Source organism: Chrysemys picta, chromosome 1 (assembly GCF_011386835.1).
Source record: "Chrysemys picta bellii isolate R12L10 chromosome 1, ASM1138683v2, whole genome shotgun sequence".
Taxonomy (NCBI): domain Eukaryota; kingdom Metazoa; phylum Chordata; order Testudines; family Emydidae; genus Chrysemys; species Chrysemys picta.
Window position 1 is genome coordinate 250,088,267 of NC_088791.1, and position 17,286 is coordinate 250,105,552.

At 43.3% G+C, this 17,286-nt stretch overlaps 2 protein-coding genes across 2 annotated transcripts in view; both read left to right on the plus strand.

Annotated features, from left to right (window-relative positions):
* NALF1 (NALCN channel auxiliary factor 1) overlaps positions 1 to 17,286 on the plus strand; it is a 797,765-nt gene that overhangs the window by 472,354 nt on the left and 308,125 nt on the right. The window lies entirely within an intron of this gene.
* LOC135980807 (uncharacterized) lies at positions 1,514 to 3,155 on the plus strand. The gene is made up of 2 exons (XM_065581028.1): positions 1,514 to 2,057; positions 2,653 to 3,155. Exons 1-2 carry the CDS (start codon positions 1,514 to 1,516, stop codon positions 3,153 to 3,155), a joined length of 1,047 nt encoding a protein of 348 aa, XP_065437100.1.

Sequence of the window (17,286 nt, forward strand, 5' to 3'; positions counted from 1 at the left end):
AATTGCTTCCCTTGGCTGATAAATCTCTCTCTCTTATCTGGAAGTTGTTGATGCACATGTAGACAGGTGTACACTCAGAGTTAGCCATGATTGCATTTATAAAGCTACTTTCCTCACATCAGGAGCTGTTAAAATGAGGCGAAAGGGACATGTAATGGTTTCTGCTTGATGGAAGCATCCAATATTTTTTTCTCATGAAGGAATTCAGTCACAGTTATTGAACAGTTCTCATGCTCAGTGCAGTCCTGTGCAATGAAGCAAAATACCCATTTGGAGAAGTGGTAGATATGAATAGTAAAAAGAAAATATTACTGCACTTCAAGTCCTGTGAAATTAGGTTGGAAGATGCATTAACTATTGCACATTTTCATTCATAGATTCTGGTGAGTACATAGGCTAGGACAGGTGACCTGTGCTAACGGAGTAGCTCATTACTTGTCCTTTCTATTCTCAGCAACTGTATGGGACAACACTGTGTTATAGTAACTAGCTTAGATATAGTAGTCTCTTGATCTCTGAGCCCAGCAAAACACTTGCTGGAAATAGTGACATGGCCTGGTGCATTCCAAGATGAAGAAAATCAGGGATGGACCTTAAGTGTGAGGTCTAAAGTGTTGGCGGATTGGTTAGGTGTAAGGAATATGTACAGCTGTGACATAAACTGTGGGCCTGATAATGATCTCATCCCCAGTCCCACCGTGGAGCCCTCAACCCCCCTCCCCCAACTCCAATCCTCTGTCCCAGCCCTGAGCCCCCCTCCCACACTATGAATCCCTTGGCCCCATCCCCACCAAAGGAATTTTGTTATGTGCACCAATAGGGAGGTGATGTGTGACACATCACCTCCCTATTGGTGCACATAACAAAATTCATTCCGCACATGTGTGGGAAAAATTAGAGGGAACACTGGTCTCCAGTTGTTTTACTTACCTCAAACCTTCTGATGCATTAAAGAGTTTAAAGTAACACAGATCTACTGTTGACAAAAGACACTGGGTTTTTTTTGGCCAAGTTGAGCTGAAATGCAATGGAACTAGAGATATACAGTGCCAAAAAGTTTGAGGAGTGTTGTAATACCACCACCCCCAAAAGCAGATGACTCCTGATAAGGTCTGAAAGGGTCTGTAAGGCCTGGTCTACACTACGGGTTTAGGTCGACTTTAGCGGCGTTAAACCGAATTAAGCCTGGACACGTCCACACAACGAAGCCCTTTCTTTCGACTTAAAGGGTCCTTTAAACCGGTTTCTTTACACCACCTCTGACGAGGGGATTAGCGATAAAACCGGTCTTTGCGGGTCGGAATTGGGGTAGTGTGGACGGAATTCGACGTTATTGGCCTCCGGGAGCTATCCCACAGTGCTTCATTGTGACCGCTCTGGACAGCACTCTCAACTCAGATGCACTGACCAGGTAGACAGGAAAAGACCCGCGAAGGTTTGAATTTCATTTCCTGTTTGCCCAGCGTGGAGAGCACAGGTGACCCCGCAGAGCTCATCAGCACAGGTAACCGTGATGGAGTCCTCCCAGGATCGCAAAAGAGCTCCAGCATGGACCGAACGGGAGGTACGAGATCTGCTCGCCATATGGGGAGATGAAGCAGTGATAGCTGAACTCCGTAGCAGTAAAAGAAATGGAAAAGTATTAGAAAAGATCTCCAAGGCCATGAAGGACCGAGGCCATAACAGGGACACACAGCAGTGCCGCGTGAAAATTAAGGAGCTACGGCAAGCTTACCACAAAGCCAGAGAAGCAAACGGAAGGTCCGGGGCAGAGCCGCAAACTTGCCGCTACTACGCGGAGCTGCATGCGATCCTAGGGGGTGCAGCCACCACTACCCCAACCGTGTGCTATGACTCTCTCACTGGAGAAACACACAGGGAAGACGGTTCGGGGAACGAGGAGGATGATGACGATGGAGGTACTGTAGGTAGCTCACAGCAGCAAGGAAGCGGAGAAACCGGTTTCCCCAACAGCCAGGATATGTTTGTGACCCTGGACCTGGAACCAGTAACCCCCGAACTCACCCAAGACCCTCAGGGCACACAGGAGACCTCTGGTGAGTGTAACTTTGTAACTATTTGTAAACATTACAAAAAAAAAGCAAGCGTGTTTAATGATTACTTTGCCCTGGCAATCGCGGCCAGTACATCTACTGGAAAAGTCTGTTAACGTGTATGGGGATGGAGCGGAAATCCTCCAGGGACATCTCCAGAAAGCTCTCCTGGTTGAAATGGGGTGATTTTATTAAGGGGACATTCAGAGGCGCCCGTTCCTGCTCTTCTGACCAGAAATGTTCCCCGCTGTTAACCACGCGGTGGGGGGAGGGGTGAAGTGATCATCCCAGAGAATCGTGTGTGTGTGTGGGGCGGGGGGGTTTACTTGTGTTTGTGCCGCATGTTAACCGGGAAACCGCAGCCACTCCTTTTACATTGAAACCCCATTTTAAATGGACAACCCAATTCATCCTTGATATGGGAAATGCGCTGCTGTTTGCAACCTTTCCCGCATGTTAAGAAGGTTAAAAAAGCCAAAACACTGTGGCCTACGATGGCTGCCTGCAAGCCGAAATATGCGACCTTGTAATGAAAGAGTGTACCCATTGTTCTCTAAAATGTGTCTTTTTTAACCACCTCTCCCTTCTCCTCCGCCAGCTGCAAATGTTTCTCCTTCGCAGAGGCTCGTGAACATTAGAAAGAGAAAACGTAGGACGAGGGACGAGATGTTCACGGAGCTGCAGATGTCCGCCCAGGCTGATAGAGCACAGCAGAATGCGTGGAGGCAGTCAATGACGGAGATGAGAAAAGCCCAATATGAACGAGAGGAGAGGTGGCGGGCTGAATCGCGGGAAGAACAGAGCAAGTGGCGGGCTGAAGACGATAGGTGGCGTCAGCTTGCAGACAGACGGCAAGAGGCAATGCTCCGTCTGCTGGAGCATCAAACTGATATGCTCGAGCGTATGGTTGAGTTGCAGGAAAGGCAGCAGGAGCAGAGACCGCCGCTACAGCCCCTGTGTAACCAACAGCCCTCCTCCCCAAGTTCCATAGCCTCCTCACCCAGACGCCCAAGAACACGGTGGGGGGGCCTCCGTCCACCCAGTCACTCCACCCCAGATGATCGCCCAAGCATCAGAAGGCTGGCCTTCAATAAGAGTTAAAGTTTTAAAATGCAGTGTGTCCTTTTCCATCCCTCCTCCCCCACCCATCCCAGGCTACCTTGGCAATTATCCCCCTACCTCTGTAAGGAACTAATAAAGAATGCATGAATGTTAAAAAAAAATGACTTTATTGCCTCTGCAAGCGGGAGGGGAGGGTGGGGTGGGGTGGTTGGTTTACAGGGAAGTAGAGTGAACCGGGTCGGTGGGGGGGGTTTGGAGGGTTCATCAAGGAGAAACAAACAGAAGTTTCACACAGTAGCCTGGCCAGTCACAAAACTCGTTTTCAAAGCTTCTCTGATGTGCACCGCGCCCTGCTGTGCTCCTCTAACCGCCCTGGTGTCTGGCTGCGCGTAATCAGCGGCCAGGCGAGTTGCCTCAACCTCCCACCCCGCCATAAAGGTCTCCCCCTTACTCTCACAGATATTGTGGAGCGCACAGCAAGTAGCAATAACAATGGGGATATTCTTTTCGCTGAGGTCTGAGCGAGTCAGTAAGCTGCGCCAGCGCGCTTTTAAACGTCCAAATGCACATTCCACCACCATTCGGCACTTGCTCAGCCTGTAGTTGAACAGGTCCTGACTCCTGTCCAGGCTGCCTGTGTACGGCTTCATGAGCCATGGCATTAAGGGGTAGGCTGGGTCCCCAAGGATCACGATAGGCATTTCAACATCCCCAATGGTCACTTTCTGGTCCGGGAAGAAAGTCCCTTCCTCCAGCTTTCGAAACAGAGCAGAGTTCCTGAAGACGCGAGCATCATGTACCTTTCCCGGCCATCCCACGTTGATGTTGGTGAAACGTCCCTTGTGATCCACCAGGGCTTGCAGCAGCATTGAAAAGTACCCCTTGCGGTTTATGTAGTCGGTGGCTTGGTGCTCCGGTGACAAGATAGGGATATGGGTTCCGTCTATGGCCCCGCCACAGTTTGGGAATCCCATTTCAGCAAAACCATCCACTATTGACTGCACGTTGCCCAGAGTCACTACCCTTGCTATCACCAGGTCTTTCATTGCCCTGGCAAATTGGATCACAGCAGCCCCCACTGTAGATTTGCCCACTCCAAATTGATTCCCGACTGACCGGTAGCTGTCTGGCGTTGCAAGCTTCCACAGGGCTATCGCCACTCGCTTCTCAACTGTGAGGGCTGCTCTCATCTTGGTATCCTGGCGTTTCAGGGCAGGGGACAGCAAGTCACAAAGTTCCATGAAAGTGCCCTTACGCATGCGAAAGTTTCGCAGCCACTGGGAATCGTCCCATACCTGCAGCACGATGCGGTCCCACCAGTCTGTGCTTGTTTCCCGGGCCCAGAATCGGCGTTCCACGGCATCAACCTGCCCCAGTGACACCATGATTTCCACATTGCTGGTGCCTGTGCCTTGTGAGAGGTCTATGTCCATGTCAATTTCCTCATCACTCTCGTCGCCGCGCTGCAATCGCCTCCTCGCCTGGTCCGGGTTTCGCCTTGGCATGTCCTGGCTCTGCATATACTCCAGGACAATGCGCGTGGTGTTCATAGTGCTCATAATTGCCGCGGTGATCTGAGCGGGCTCCATGATCCCAGTGCTAGCTATGGCGCCTGGTCAGAAAAAAGGCGCGAAAGTAGTATCTGATGGACCAGGAGAAGGAGGGAGGGCGGGAGGGAGGGAGGGCCGAGTGACGACATGGCGTACAGGTACAGGAACAGGGAGAAACACAAACAACTGTCACACAGAATGGTCCCCCCAAAGATTAAAATGAAAACCCTGGGCTTAGCAGGCCATTGATTTCACGGAGGAAGGGGAAGCATATGAATACAGAACAAATCTATTTTTTACATCTTAAGGTGGCAGCCGACGGTGCAGCATGAGTGACAGCCATACCAGTACGACGATGACGGATACCAATCATAAAATACCATCATCTGCCAAAAGGCAAGGGGCTGCTGCTGTGTAGCAATGCAGCCCCACGTCTGCCAGCCCCACGTCCGCCAGCACCCAGCATCGCCCTCGGCCTCTTCTGGGTGCTTAGCAGACAATACTGGGCAATTGGCAGAAAATAGTATATTACGACTGGTAGCCATCATCATCGAAACAGTAGCATGTCTGCCCAGGTGGCCATGATTGACAGCCACACCAATACGATGACGACGGATACCAGTCATAATATACCATCGCCTGGCAAGGGGCTGGTGCAATGCAGCCCTACGGCTGCCAGCCCCATGGCTATCACTCATGCTACACCGTCTACCGCCAAAAGGCAGTTAGCAGCTGCTGCTGTGTAGCAATGCAGTCCCACGTCTGCCAGCACCCAGAGGACATATGGTGACGGTGAGCTCAGCTGAGCTGAGCGGGCTCCATGCTTGCCGTGATATGTTGTCTGCACAGGTAACCCAGGTAAAAAGGCGCGAATCTATTGTCTGCGTTGCTGTGACGAGGGGGGAGGGGCCTGACGACATGTACCCAGAACCGCCCGCGACACTGTTTTGCATCATCCGGGCATTGGGATCTCAACCCAGAATTCAAAGAAAAGGCGCGAACCGCTTCTCGGCTCTCTGAGCTGTGGCGCAAACGTAGTATCTGACGGACTAGGGGAAGGAGGGAGGGGGGCCGAGTGACGACATGGCGTACAGGCACAGGGAATTAAAATCAAGAACGGTGGCTGTGCATCAGGGAGAAACACAAACAACTGTCACACAGAATGTTCCCCCCAAAGATTAAACTGAAAACCCTGGGCTTAGCAGGCCGTTGATTTGACGGAGGGAGGGGGAAGCAAATGAATACAGAGCAAATCTATTTTTTACATCTTAAGACGACGGTGCAGCGTGACTGATAGCCCTCGGCATCTTTCTGGGTGCTTGGCAGCAAATACGGGGCGGCGTATGACGATGGTCTTCAGGCCTATTGCACAATCGGCTGCTCGGGGAAGACTCTGCTAATGTGCGATGACCCGACTTGTAATAGGACGGCTAATAGTCGTAATACACCATTTACTGCCAAAAGGCAAGCCCCACGGCTGCCAGCACCCAGATCGCCGATGAAGGCTACCAGTCTACTGCACCGTCTACCGCCAAAAGGCAGTTAGCAGCTGCTGCTGTGCAGCAATGCAGTCCCACATCTGCCGACACCCAGAGGACATATGGTGACGGTGAGCTCAGCTGAGCGGGCTCCATGTTGTCTGCACAGGTAACTCAGGTAACCCAGGTAAAGAGGCGCGAATCTATTGTCTGCCGTTGCTGTGACGGGGGAGGGAGGGGCCTGACGACATGTACCCAGAACCGCCCGCGACACTGTTTTGCATCATCCGGGCATTGGGATCTCAACCCAGAATTCAAAGGGGCGGCGGAGACTGCGGGAACTGTGGGATAGCTGTGGGATAGCTACCCATAGTGCAATGCTCTGGAAGTCGACGCTAGCCTTGTACTGTGGACGCGGTCCGCCGACTAGAGCACCTAGAGCATTTTATTGTGTGGACACACACAATCGGCTGTATACAACCGATTTCAATAAAACCGGCTTCTATAAATTCGAACTAATTTCGTAGTGTAGACGTACCCTAAGAGATGGACAAACCAGATTTGCTACAGGACCAGTATTGCAGCAATCTTCTCAGGGAAGATAAAGCATTACTGGTCCCTCAGCATTGCAAAGATCAGATGGCCTTATCTGATTACATTTAATCACCTGCAGGCTCCCCAGTTAAACGAATTACCATCCTAATTAAGCAGCAGTTCTTCCTGTTAAGTATCATTAGATTTAAATCTGTTCCCTGGGAAGTGTCCCGATTATAGGTATTTCTCTATTTAGTGGTGGGTAAGGTAATAGTTAAGGAGGAAAAAAGAGAAGTCACAAGCAGAACTGAGAAGGAATAGGTTAAAGAAATCTTAGATAACTTGAACATGTTAAAATAAGCTCATGCTGATAAAATTCTTCCTCGTGAGCGCTGAAGGAACTAGCTGAAGTAGTATCAGAACCACTCCAGTTATTTTTGAGAACTCTCAGATGCCAGATGACAGCCTATAAAAATGTAAAAAAGGACAAACATAGGCCAATTTACTAGAGGAAAATACAGTGTTAACTAGTGTAGGAGCAGTATGGTTTTATCAGAAACGGGACGTGGCGGCCAGTACATCCCTTGTCCTGTGCTGCTTCCCACAGCCCCCATTGGCCTGGAGCAGTGAACCGCGGCCAGTGGGAGCCGCGATCAGCTGGACCTGCGGACGAGGCAGGTAAATAAACCAGCCCAGCCTGCCAGGGGCTTTCCCTACACAAGCAGCGTCCCAAGTTTGGGAAACACTGCTCTAATATATACAATTTTTACTGCTTTATACCTTAGTCCCTCCCTGACTTCAGAGCAATATTTCCTAATTTGGTCCATTAAAAACTTGCTAGATTACACTTGTTTATTTTTGATCTACCTCTCATTTCTCCCTTTGTCATCATAGTTCATCAACTCCAGGAACTGATGCAGAGTCACACACCCAGGACTTCCAAAGCATTGACTATTATAATGACCATATATTTAACAGAATCTTTTATGGAGGATGTCATAAATGAAGTACTTGTATAAAGCATGGAGAAAAAGACAAGCATGCTTTCAAAGCCAAATGTTAATAATATTCCATAAAGTGATTTCTACTTATTCTGCTGGTGCAATCGTTGCTCATTGGTGCTGACTGTTCTACCGTGTAGGAACGGTAGTTTGGGTACACTTAGCACTTTTCATTCAGGGATTTCAAAACATCTTAAAATATTAATTATTACAACATCTTGTGACCTAGGCAAGTAGTATTAAACCCTTTCTAGAGGGTTAACGGAGGAACCGGCATTTAAGACATCCCAAGGCCATGCTAGGCCTGATCCAAAGCTCACTGAAGTCAATGGGAGACTTTCTGCTGACTTTGATAGACATTGTATCAGGCCCATAGGTCTATGACAAAACCGTCTCAAAATCCAAATCTCCTTACTTCCAGTTCCCCGCTCTACTCATTAGACTGACACCCATATAGTTTCTTTTTTTTTTTTTTTTTTTTTTACTATCCTTGATGCATATGTGTTCACCTACCATTAAAGTGAAGGGCAGTTTTGTGTGAAAATCAGGGATAGAATTTGGGCTATTAAAAAGAAAAATTGTTTGTGCTTGAATTAGACAGTTTGAGGCACCATAGATGTTCCCTAATTCAATGTACATTCATGTGTCTTATTTTAAAATTTCCTCCATTTCTGTAGCATGTGTGTAGGTTTGCTCACATAAATAGTCTCATTGATGGTAATGAGACTAATTGTATGGGTAACACTGCTCACCTGCTTAAATGTTTCTGGGACTGGCTCCAAATTAGCAGTTTTAAAATAATTCCTTGAAAGTGCTTAGTATTTATAAATGCCATGTTTCTGCCACTGTTACTCACTTTCAGTTGACTACTGCACAAATAGTCCCAATGAAATCAATTCAAGGTGAGTGTGGGTGGAAGAATCTCATGTGAATTAAAAATGATATCCTGGGTTAATTTACGTTCATAGGTAAGTTAGTTGAATTTTTTTTTTTTTTTCAAAAAAATTTGTAGTGAAAAATGCCTTTTCTCCAAAACATAATGTTTTTTTTTGTGTGTGAAAATTTTAATTTCTTTCAAACAAAAATATGGGTTGTCCAATTAGTTAAGTGGGGGGGGGGTGAAGAAGGGTTCAGAAACAACAAAAACCCTAAAACTTTTTCAGTTTTTCATTGAAAATAAGTTTCCAAGAAATTGTTTTTGGTTCTTTTAAATTTCTTTTTTTGACTACACTGACTATGTTCTGACCAGCCATACTAATAGGTCAAAGGCCAAGGTATTTAGCAGCCCAGGATTTGGTTAATATCAACTTAAGAAAAAGTAAACACAAAGTTATGTGTCCGTCTACTGAATGAAAAGAGAAGATGAGGCAGTTTTTTGTAGTAGCAAGTCCAAGTGCAAGAATTTGCACACTGTGGAGAGTCTTTCCATTGACTTCAGTAGACTTTGGATCAAGTCCACCCACTATGCAGAAAATTAAATGGCACAGTTAGTGGTCACTCTTCTAAGCAAAAATGCAGCATTCTAAGGTAATAATAATAATAAAAACACTGCAGTACCATTGCCGACAATTGTAGTCATTTGAACCATTGCTGTACAATATTTTTTTTTAAATAACGGTATTGAAAATGCAATGACTTATATGCTGTAGAGCAGTGATATTGAAAATGCAATGACTTATATCTCAGTAGTTCAGGAGCCAAATTCGCAATCAGCATTACGCAGAAGACCCACAGTAGTGTGAATTCATTATTTCATTTACTATATATATATGTAGCTCTAGAGCGGTGATACTCAGACTTATTTTTATAATATATATATATAGGTATAATTCTCACAGCAACTTGATTAAGTATTATTATTTTATCAACTACAGTTCGTTAATAACATAATATACGTCTTGTGATTGGTTAAAAACTTAGATTGGTTAATAATTAAATCACACGGTGTTTTCATATCGTGTGCGGCAAAGACCCACAGGAGACACATTAAAGAGCTTCAGTCTGAGTATCACTGCTGCAGAGCTATAGTACAGTTGAGTCTCAGTGTATTGCACTCCTATGCTTGATCATTTAAAACTATTCAATTTTAGTACGAAATATAATTAAAAATTGTTTCTGTCAAGTGTCTTGGAAAATCTGGGCCAGATTCATCTTCTTATCCATGGAGGAATTACCAATGGAAAGGAGCTTGGGGAAAGAAAATTCTGCAAAGGTTCTTCTGTGGCTTATCACCCCTTGTGGAATGAGCTGTGGCTGTTCCCGGAGGGTTGTCTGCTTTAGCTCAGGTGCCCCCATCTCAACCTGTATAGTCATGCTGCTAAGGCTTCCTAGTTAGTGCTGTATGTTGGACCCCTCTCAATTTTTAAGAAAACGATTTATATTTGTTTAGGGATCTGGGCAACTCAATCGGGATTTTACGTTGGATAAAGCCCTGCTTCCGTTCTGACGATTCTGGAATCACTCCAAGACTCCTATTACATCTTGTTTAGTATGTTGGTTGTGCCACACTGACATCTTTCTAAAGGCATTGTGGAAATGTTGTAGAAACTTGGATATATCAGACTTATTGCCAGTTCTTCTTTGAAGAGAATTCTCAGACACATTGAGGTGATGAGGTTACATTTGTGGTTCTCAGAGTTCACTGTAATTGCATTTAATTATTTACACTGCAAAAGACAATGCAGACTACGTAATTTCCAGTTAGCGACTTTAGGGATATGAATATTATGAAATAACACTTTATAAATGCTTTTGTAGTAAATTGTCATTGCTAGGTTTTACTTTCTACTCTGTCTAAAGTCTTATTGGGAAATTAGCTTCTCTAAAGAATACACTGTACTGAGCATAATGCCAAATGAATCTGATGCTAAAATTCCAGAGGAAAAAGTTGCATTACTGTAGTATATCGATACATGTAATAGACTAGACTACAATATCCTGTCTTACATAACAGATGTCAGTGGTTATTTAAGCAAGAAAGTACTTGACACTTTCAGAATCACACAGTGAAATACATGAGGTATAAGTTCCAGCGTGATTGCTGCCAGTTACATAACTGTGAAAAGGATGCCTGAAGAGCTAGATTCTCATTTCCTAGGAAATCTAAGCAATCATAAATGATATTCCAATGGAGAGGGTATGACCAGTGAGAAAAACGTGCTCTGACACATTGTCATGCGTACCTTTCTGTAATATGTGACACACGGGAAAGGTCATGACTATTTCCTAACATTCAGAGTTTGTAGCCTCCCGCTATGTCAGTGAAGAATATGCTAAGTTGGAAGTGAGGAGGGAATTGGTTATGTAAAGAGTTGACAGCCAAGATAACCCTTGATGCTGTGCCACCAAATGCTAAGTCATCAAGTGCAGAGCTGTGCTTGAGGGATCTATAGCTATGCAGTGTGGGATTAGCTGCAGAGTCTGACAATCCCAAGTGGCATCCACACTTTAGCCATGTTGCTAAGATTAGGAATGAAGATAAAAAGTATTTAATTATGGTGTTTTTTTTTTCACAAAATGCAATACATTTTTTCAGAGAAAAAGTAACTTCCCTTCTGAATTTTCAAAATATTTTGAAGCTTCACAGTTTTCCCATGAATTCAATTAACTTTGAATTTGTTTTGTTTAGGTTCCCTCACTTCCCACAATAGAAAATGATCTCACCGTATATGCTTAGTAAAAGCTGAATTAGGGCATCTTTTCTTTGTTTTAATCAGGGCACATTCATTTAAGCAAGGATGGTCATGATCACAATTATCTTCTAAGTGATGGGGACTTTTTTTTAATGCTGATTTATTTTGTTAGGTAATTTGTTAGTTACAGGATAATCCACCCATGAACAATGTTTAAAGAAATGCTAATGGCTTAAATAATGAAACATATTCAGGCTATCTCGAAAGGCATTTTAAGTAGATAAGTAAGTAGCACAGAAATAAATATTAGAAATTGAAACTAGCATAGAAATCATTAAAGACTAGGGAGATGTACTGAGAAGATGCCTAATATTTCAACTTCAGGCAACTGAGAAACAACTTCAAGTAATATACACAATAAAAATAAAGTAAATCCATGTAGACCTTTCAGCTAATAGATAAATCAGATTGTGTTTTATAAAGTGTCTCAGTCTAGTTAAAGTTCTGGCACTTGGATACCTAGTTTCGGTTGCCACTGGTAAACACTTATCCTTACCTATGATACTATAGACCAGTGGTGGGCAACCTGTGGGCCGCATGCGGCCCATCAGGGTAATTTGCTGGCAGGCTGCTAGACTGTTTGTTTACATTTGCATGGCCACCTGCAGCTCCCAGTGGCTGCGGTTCGCTGTTCCCGGCCAATGGGAGCTGAGGGAAGCGGCGGCCAGCACTTCCCTGCAGCCTGCGCTGCTTCCCATTGGCAGGGAATGGTGAACCATGGCCACTGGGAGCTGCGGGCGGCTGTGCAAATGTAAATAAACTGTCTGGCGGCTCGCCAGCGGATTACCCTGATGGGCCGCCTGCAGCCCGCAGGCTGCAGGTTACTCACCACTGCTGTAGACTATCTAAAAAATAAGGAGGGTGTATAATACATATACATCCAAAATTGTATTATAAAATGTAATTCCACTGTTCACAAGCATTCATTCATCTGATCGCAGAAAAAAATATATTTAATACATGACCAATCACATGAGATCAATAATAAATAACCAGTATTGCATAGTCAAAGTGAACAATGAGTCAGCTGAAAATTATTAGCTGAAATTATTAGGTAAATACTTATGAATAGTGTGTAGGTTTGTAGAACTCAGAATTGGATCAGCAGTGATTTGCAACCCAAACAAGAGACTGATGGACCAATTCACCAAACTGATCCATGTGGCTAGAATGCTCTGCTTAATGGTCAACAAGCTCTGCTGCTGACACAACTTTGTCATTTGCATAATTTACATTCCAGTATTCACTTTAAGCACATCAATCAGTTACAATTATCAGTCGAAAGGATATGAGGAATGGTGTAGTGTAAACTTGTTTAAGACATACATCTACACAACAAGCCCAGCATAGCTCCATGTTATTAATTTGATGAAGAGCTTGTCTACTCACAAAAGATGTATCATTCTCATTATACAAGCATGGTCCAGTGGATAGCGGACTGGTACTGAGGAGATCTGGGTTTTAGTCCCAACTCTGCCACTGGCCTAGGTGAACTCAGGCAGGTCACTTCCCATTTTTGTGCTTCGGTTTCCCCATCCGTAAAATTGGGATAAAGATACTGACCTCCTTTGTAAATCACATTCTGATCTATGGATGAAAAGCACTATATAGGAGGTAGGTATCATGATGATGATTTATTCTGACACCTGCCCCCTAGAATAAACACAATTTACATAAATGAGCTTAATGCTGGTCTAACTATTCTCATACAGGTTGGGGAATAAGTTGTACTAGTATAAGGTACCTTTATACCAATATAACTGAGTCCATGCCAGTGGTTTGACAGGTATAACTATTTCAGTGAAATAAATAAATAAATCAGATGCTATAAACTATAAAAAAGACATCTACCTAAGACTCTGGTCTCTCTGACTTTATTAATACATAATAAAATCCAAGCTGCATTAAAAAAGTCATTTATCAGGAAATCAGCCACCCAGCAAGGCATCATGGGGTTAATTGAATTCCCAAGAGTATTATGGTATGGAGTCATATTCCATCCCTCTATTACTGTCTGTTTTGTTACTGGGAGTTTTTTCCCCCCTCCACACACTGTGATGCAGTGGAATACAGAAAAAAAAAAAAAAGTTCCCACACTGCAGTACTGTGAGTAGAGAGGTTTTTGTTGTTGCCCAGAGAGGTCCCTTTGCAAAACTTTTCTTCCCTTCTTCCTTGTGGAAACATCCCTCTCCAAAAACCCTGCCGGATGTCTTTCAGCTAACAGGAATGATTACACCAGTATGAAGACGGTATATGGACCAGGCCAAAGTAGTCAACACTATTGCTTTGCTGGCTTTCTTTGTAACTTAAATTCTACACCACAAATATTAAGAAGATGTGTAAAAATATAATATTGGTATTCATCATAACAGTGTAGGAAGCACAAAATGACACAAATAAACTTTTGAGAAAAAATCTGCACAATTATTTATACAATGACATACAAAGCTACATTAAAATAACATTAAGGTTACCAAGTCAAGTGCTCAAAAGTTAGGCAATGGCAAAATTAAGGTTTTCCAAACAACAATCCCAAGCTGTAAAATCTTTTTTGTTGATCTACCTACCTGGGGGAAGTCACTACTGAGATGAGTTCCTAGCACTGTGGCTTTATTGATGTTGAGGAATGGAACTACAGCAGGAGAACAGAATGTTTGCTCATATCTCCTGGGAAGTGGCTCCTGCTCACATCTACCCGGTTCAAAGGTGGCTTTTCTACAAGGGGAGAGACAAACCTTATGGCAGGATGTAGGAGTATTGCCATGAGAAAACACCTTTGGAAATTTCCAAGTGAAAAGTCAATTCCTGTATTTTTACCATGGAGGGATGATTTGGTCTTGAATTGGGGAGCACAAGGGTTGATTTTAGGACCAGTTTTATTTATTATCTAGAGGAAGCAGTGAAACACTCACCATTTTAATTGCCAGATCACATTAAAAGGATTTGCAAACGCTGATTCTGGTCCCAGCTCTCACACTGAGTTCTTATGATCACTTCATCTGTCTGTGCTTTTGTTTACCCATCAGTAAATACCTACCTTCTGCCCCTCACAGATGTATTTTGTTTCATGAATTAATATTTGTAAAGTGCTTTCAGATTATTGGATACAGGGTTTATTCCCTTTCTCTCTCTGTATTGTTGAAAGTTTATTACAATAGGATACTCCCTTGGCACAAGAGAGTGGGCAGAATATAGCATTAAATATTTTTCCTGCTTGTGCGTATCATGAAAAATTAAAACCTAAGAAATAGTCATCATCTATGTATAGGAATCATTTACTGTAAAGGAATATTGGTAAGCTTTGAAGAACTCAAAAGTTTTTGAATTTGAATGTTTTGAATTTAAATTAGCTGATGGACTGTGCCCAAAACATACGCAGAGTCTATTTTCTCAGAAGCACAATAACTTAGTCTAAAAGATTTGCTCCCGTAAAATAAGCAACCTTGAGCAAAATCAATGCAATCAATGATTTTCCTATTTGTTAGAGTATGAACTTGAAGGTACTGATTTGTTAAAGCATGCTCAAATTGTAGGTTCTGTACATCTGTGGTTGTACTGCATTATGCTGGATGCCTTTAACCTTCCCATTTCTCACAAAGCAGCGTCATTATTCTTCTCTTCTGCAAGGCAGCACCCGAGAGAGGAGAATCCTCTCCTATGATTTCACCAGGAATGCAGAAATTCTCTGTGCTCAGGGTGAAGCCTTCTCATGGTTAATTCTAAAGCCCTGTAGTGAATGAAAGTAATAAAAAGGCTTTTCATACCTCAAATAGCAACGAGATGGTGTTTCACATCACTGTGTGTTCATTCCTCAGTGGCTCTCGTATACACACATCTATCAAATTGCCTCTCCTTATTTAACATTACTTTCCCCTCTAAATGATTTAGTTCACTTACCTTTTTAATTACAGTATGATTTCAGCACTACCAAGTGTGCAGTGATCCTGAACTCCAACTAGACATACATTAATTTTAAGTTCACATGCTAAATATTTAACTCTTTGTTGTCAGTCTCAAAATCTCATTTCATCACAATTTTTAAGAAAGGAAGGAGATATCCATTATTCCCTCTCCTCAGCTATTGATGTCAGCTCAGTAACCTCCACTCAGCTCAGCAATTGATGCTAGCTTGCCAACCCACTCCTTCTCCCTTTCCCCTGACCCGTGTGTTCAGTTTGACGGTACTTTTTCCCCTTCCACCCCCACTAAGTATGAAATGGCCTTCCTGACCTAATAGACCAGGCCACTACTGTCTCCTCATTTAACACATTTTATCTGCTTTAGGGTTTTATACATCTGTCCATCGCTGTAGTATCTGAGCGCCTACCATATAAAATTGATAATAGTGAAATCCTCAGTGGAATTCATGAAATCATGATGGCTTCATTTTTGACATGTTGGCTACCAGAAATGAGTCCACAAATAAATGTATTTAAAAATATATTTTCTACCCCATGCTATGCCATTTTTTGCTGAGTAATCCCATAAACTCATCCTAATCCTAATCCTTCCTATTGTGTTCTCACCCCATCATTACATCACACCTGAAGTCAGATTGTAAATTCTGCAGTATTGGACTATGTCTTCTTATTTGTACCAAGAAATACCTAATATTGTGGGTGATCCAGTAATAACAGCTTGTTATTTATTCATTATTACTACTACATAATGTCATTTATCAGTATGGAACTTCACAGACAAAACAAGAAGAGACAAGCTCATTGTCTCGTTGAATTTATAGTACAAAATAGTTAACATCAGGGAAGGTAACGAACTGGGATGGTAGAGGGAAATGAAGGCACATGACAAAAATCAAGAGGAAAAGGAAACTATGTTTGATCTCCTTTTCCTCCTCTCCCATTGTACATGCTTCCCTGTGGATTGCTTCCCTTCCTTGCACTCTTGGACATGGTACCCTGCTGTTTCATTCCTACCTGTTCCTCTTCTGCTTATGACTGATAACTCCAATCTCAGTGATGGCTCTAGTCCCTAAGTGTCTCCAGTTTCTTCTCTTCTGGTTTATTTACTCACTGCCCCTATTTGCATGTGCTTTACATTCCTGTGCAATAATTATGTGGACCAAATAAGAAACTGTGTTTGGACATTACGTGTAAGAGAGGAAATTAGGTAAACTAGTCCCACAGCCAGGATGTATTCCCTGTCATTCAATGAATGTGTTAGTCCTGTATATTTGTATGGACGTAGGATCAGTATATTCATTGGTCCAGCTAGTGTGGCTAGTGTGCTGCCTCCAGCACAGTCTGATACCTGATGTTTCAGAGGAAGTTTAAGAGGCCACGTTATTCACCTGACCAATCATAAAATTAAATAGATGCATGTATAGCCTGAGGGGGATATACTTGTTACTGATACTTGCCAGTAATCAGTGTGTACCTAGAGCTTTTTGTACAGCCCCTTCACGGTTAGCATTTATATTGTAGCACAAACACTCTTTCAGTCACATTGGTAGTAGCAAGACTCTACCAAAGCTCTTACTGCTTTGCTGTCAGACAGCCATACCACAGCTCTCAGTCGACAGAGAATGCCTGCACAGTGGTACACAGCCGTTTTAATTGCCTTCCTTGGGGTTTTCCTTTCACCTGCGGGCAACTGCTTTGAAAAGGGCCACTTCCTCTGTCTGACAAAAATAATCTAGAATGTCAGTGTTATTTTATGTGGTTGCAGTTACCCACCGACATAGCAAAACCAGGAATTGAAATGTAGTCTTCAGCACCCAGAAGGTTTTGAAGTATTATGCTCGTTACTAACGGTTTGAGTGGTCTCATGATTATTTATGGTATTTAAATATCTATATGCTGCTAATGATGATGAGGCTGATTAAATGTTAACAGTTTGTGTCACAAAATGAGATGTTACCTTTTATAATTCACATCCATTTGTGTCAATGCAAAATG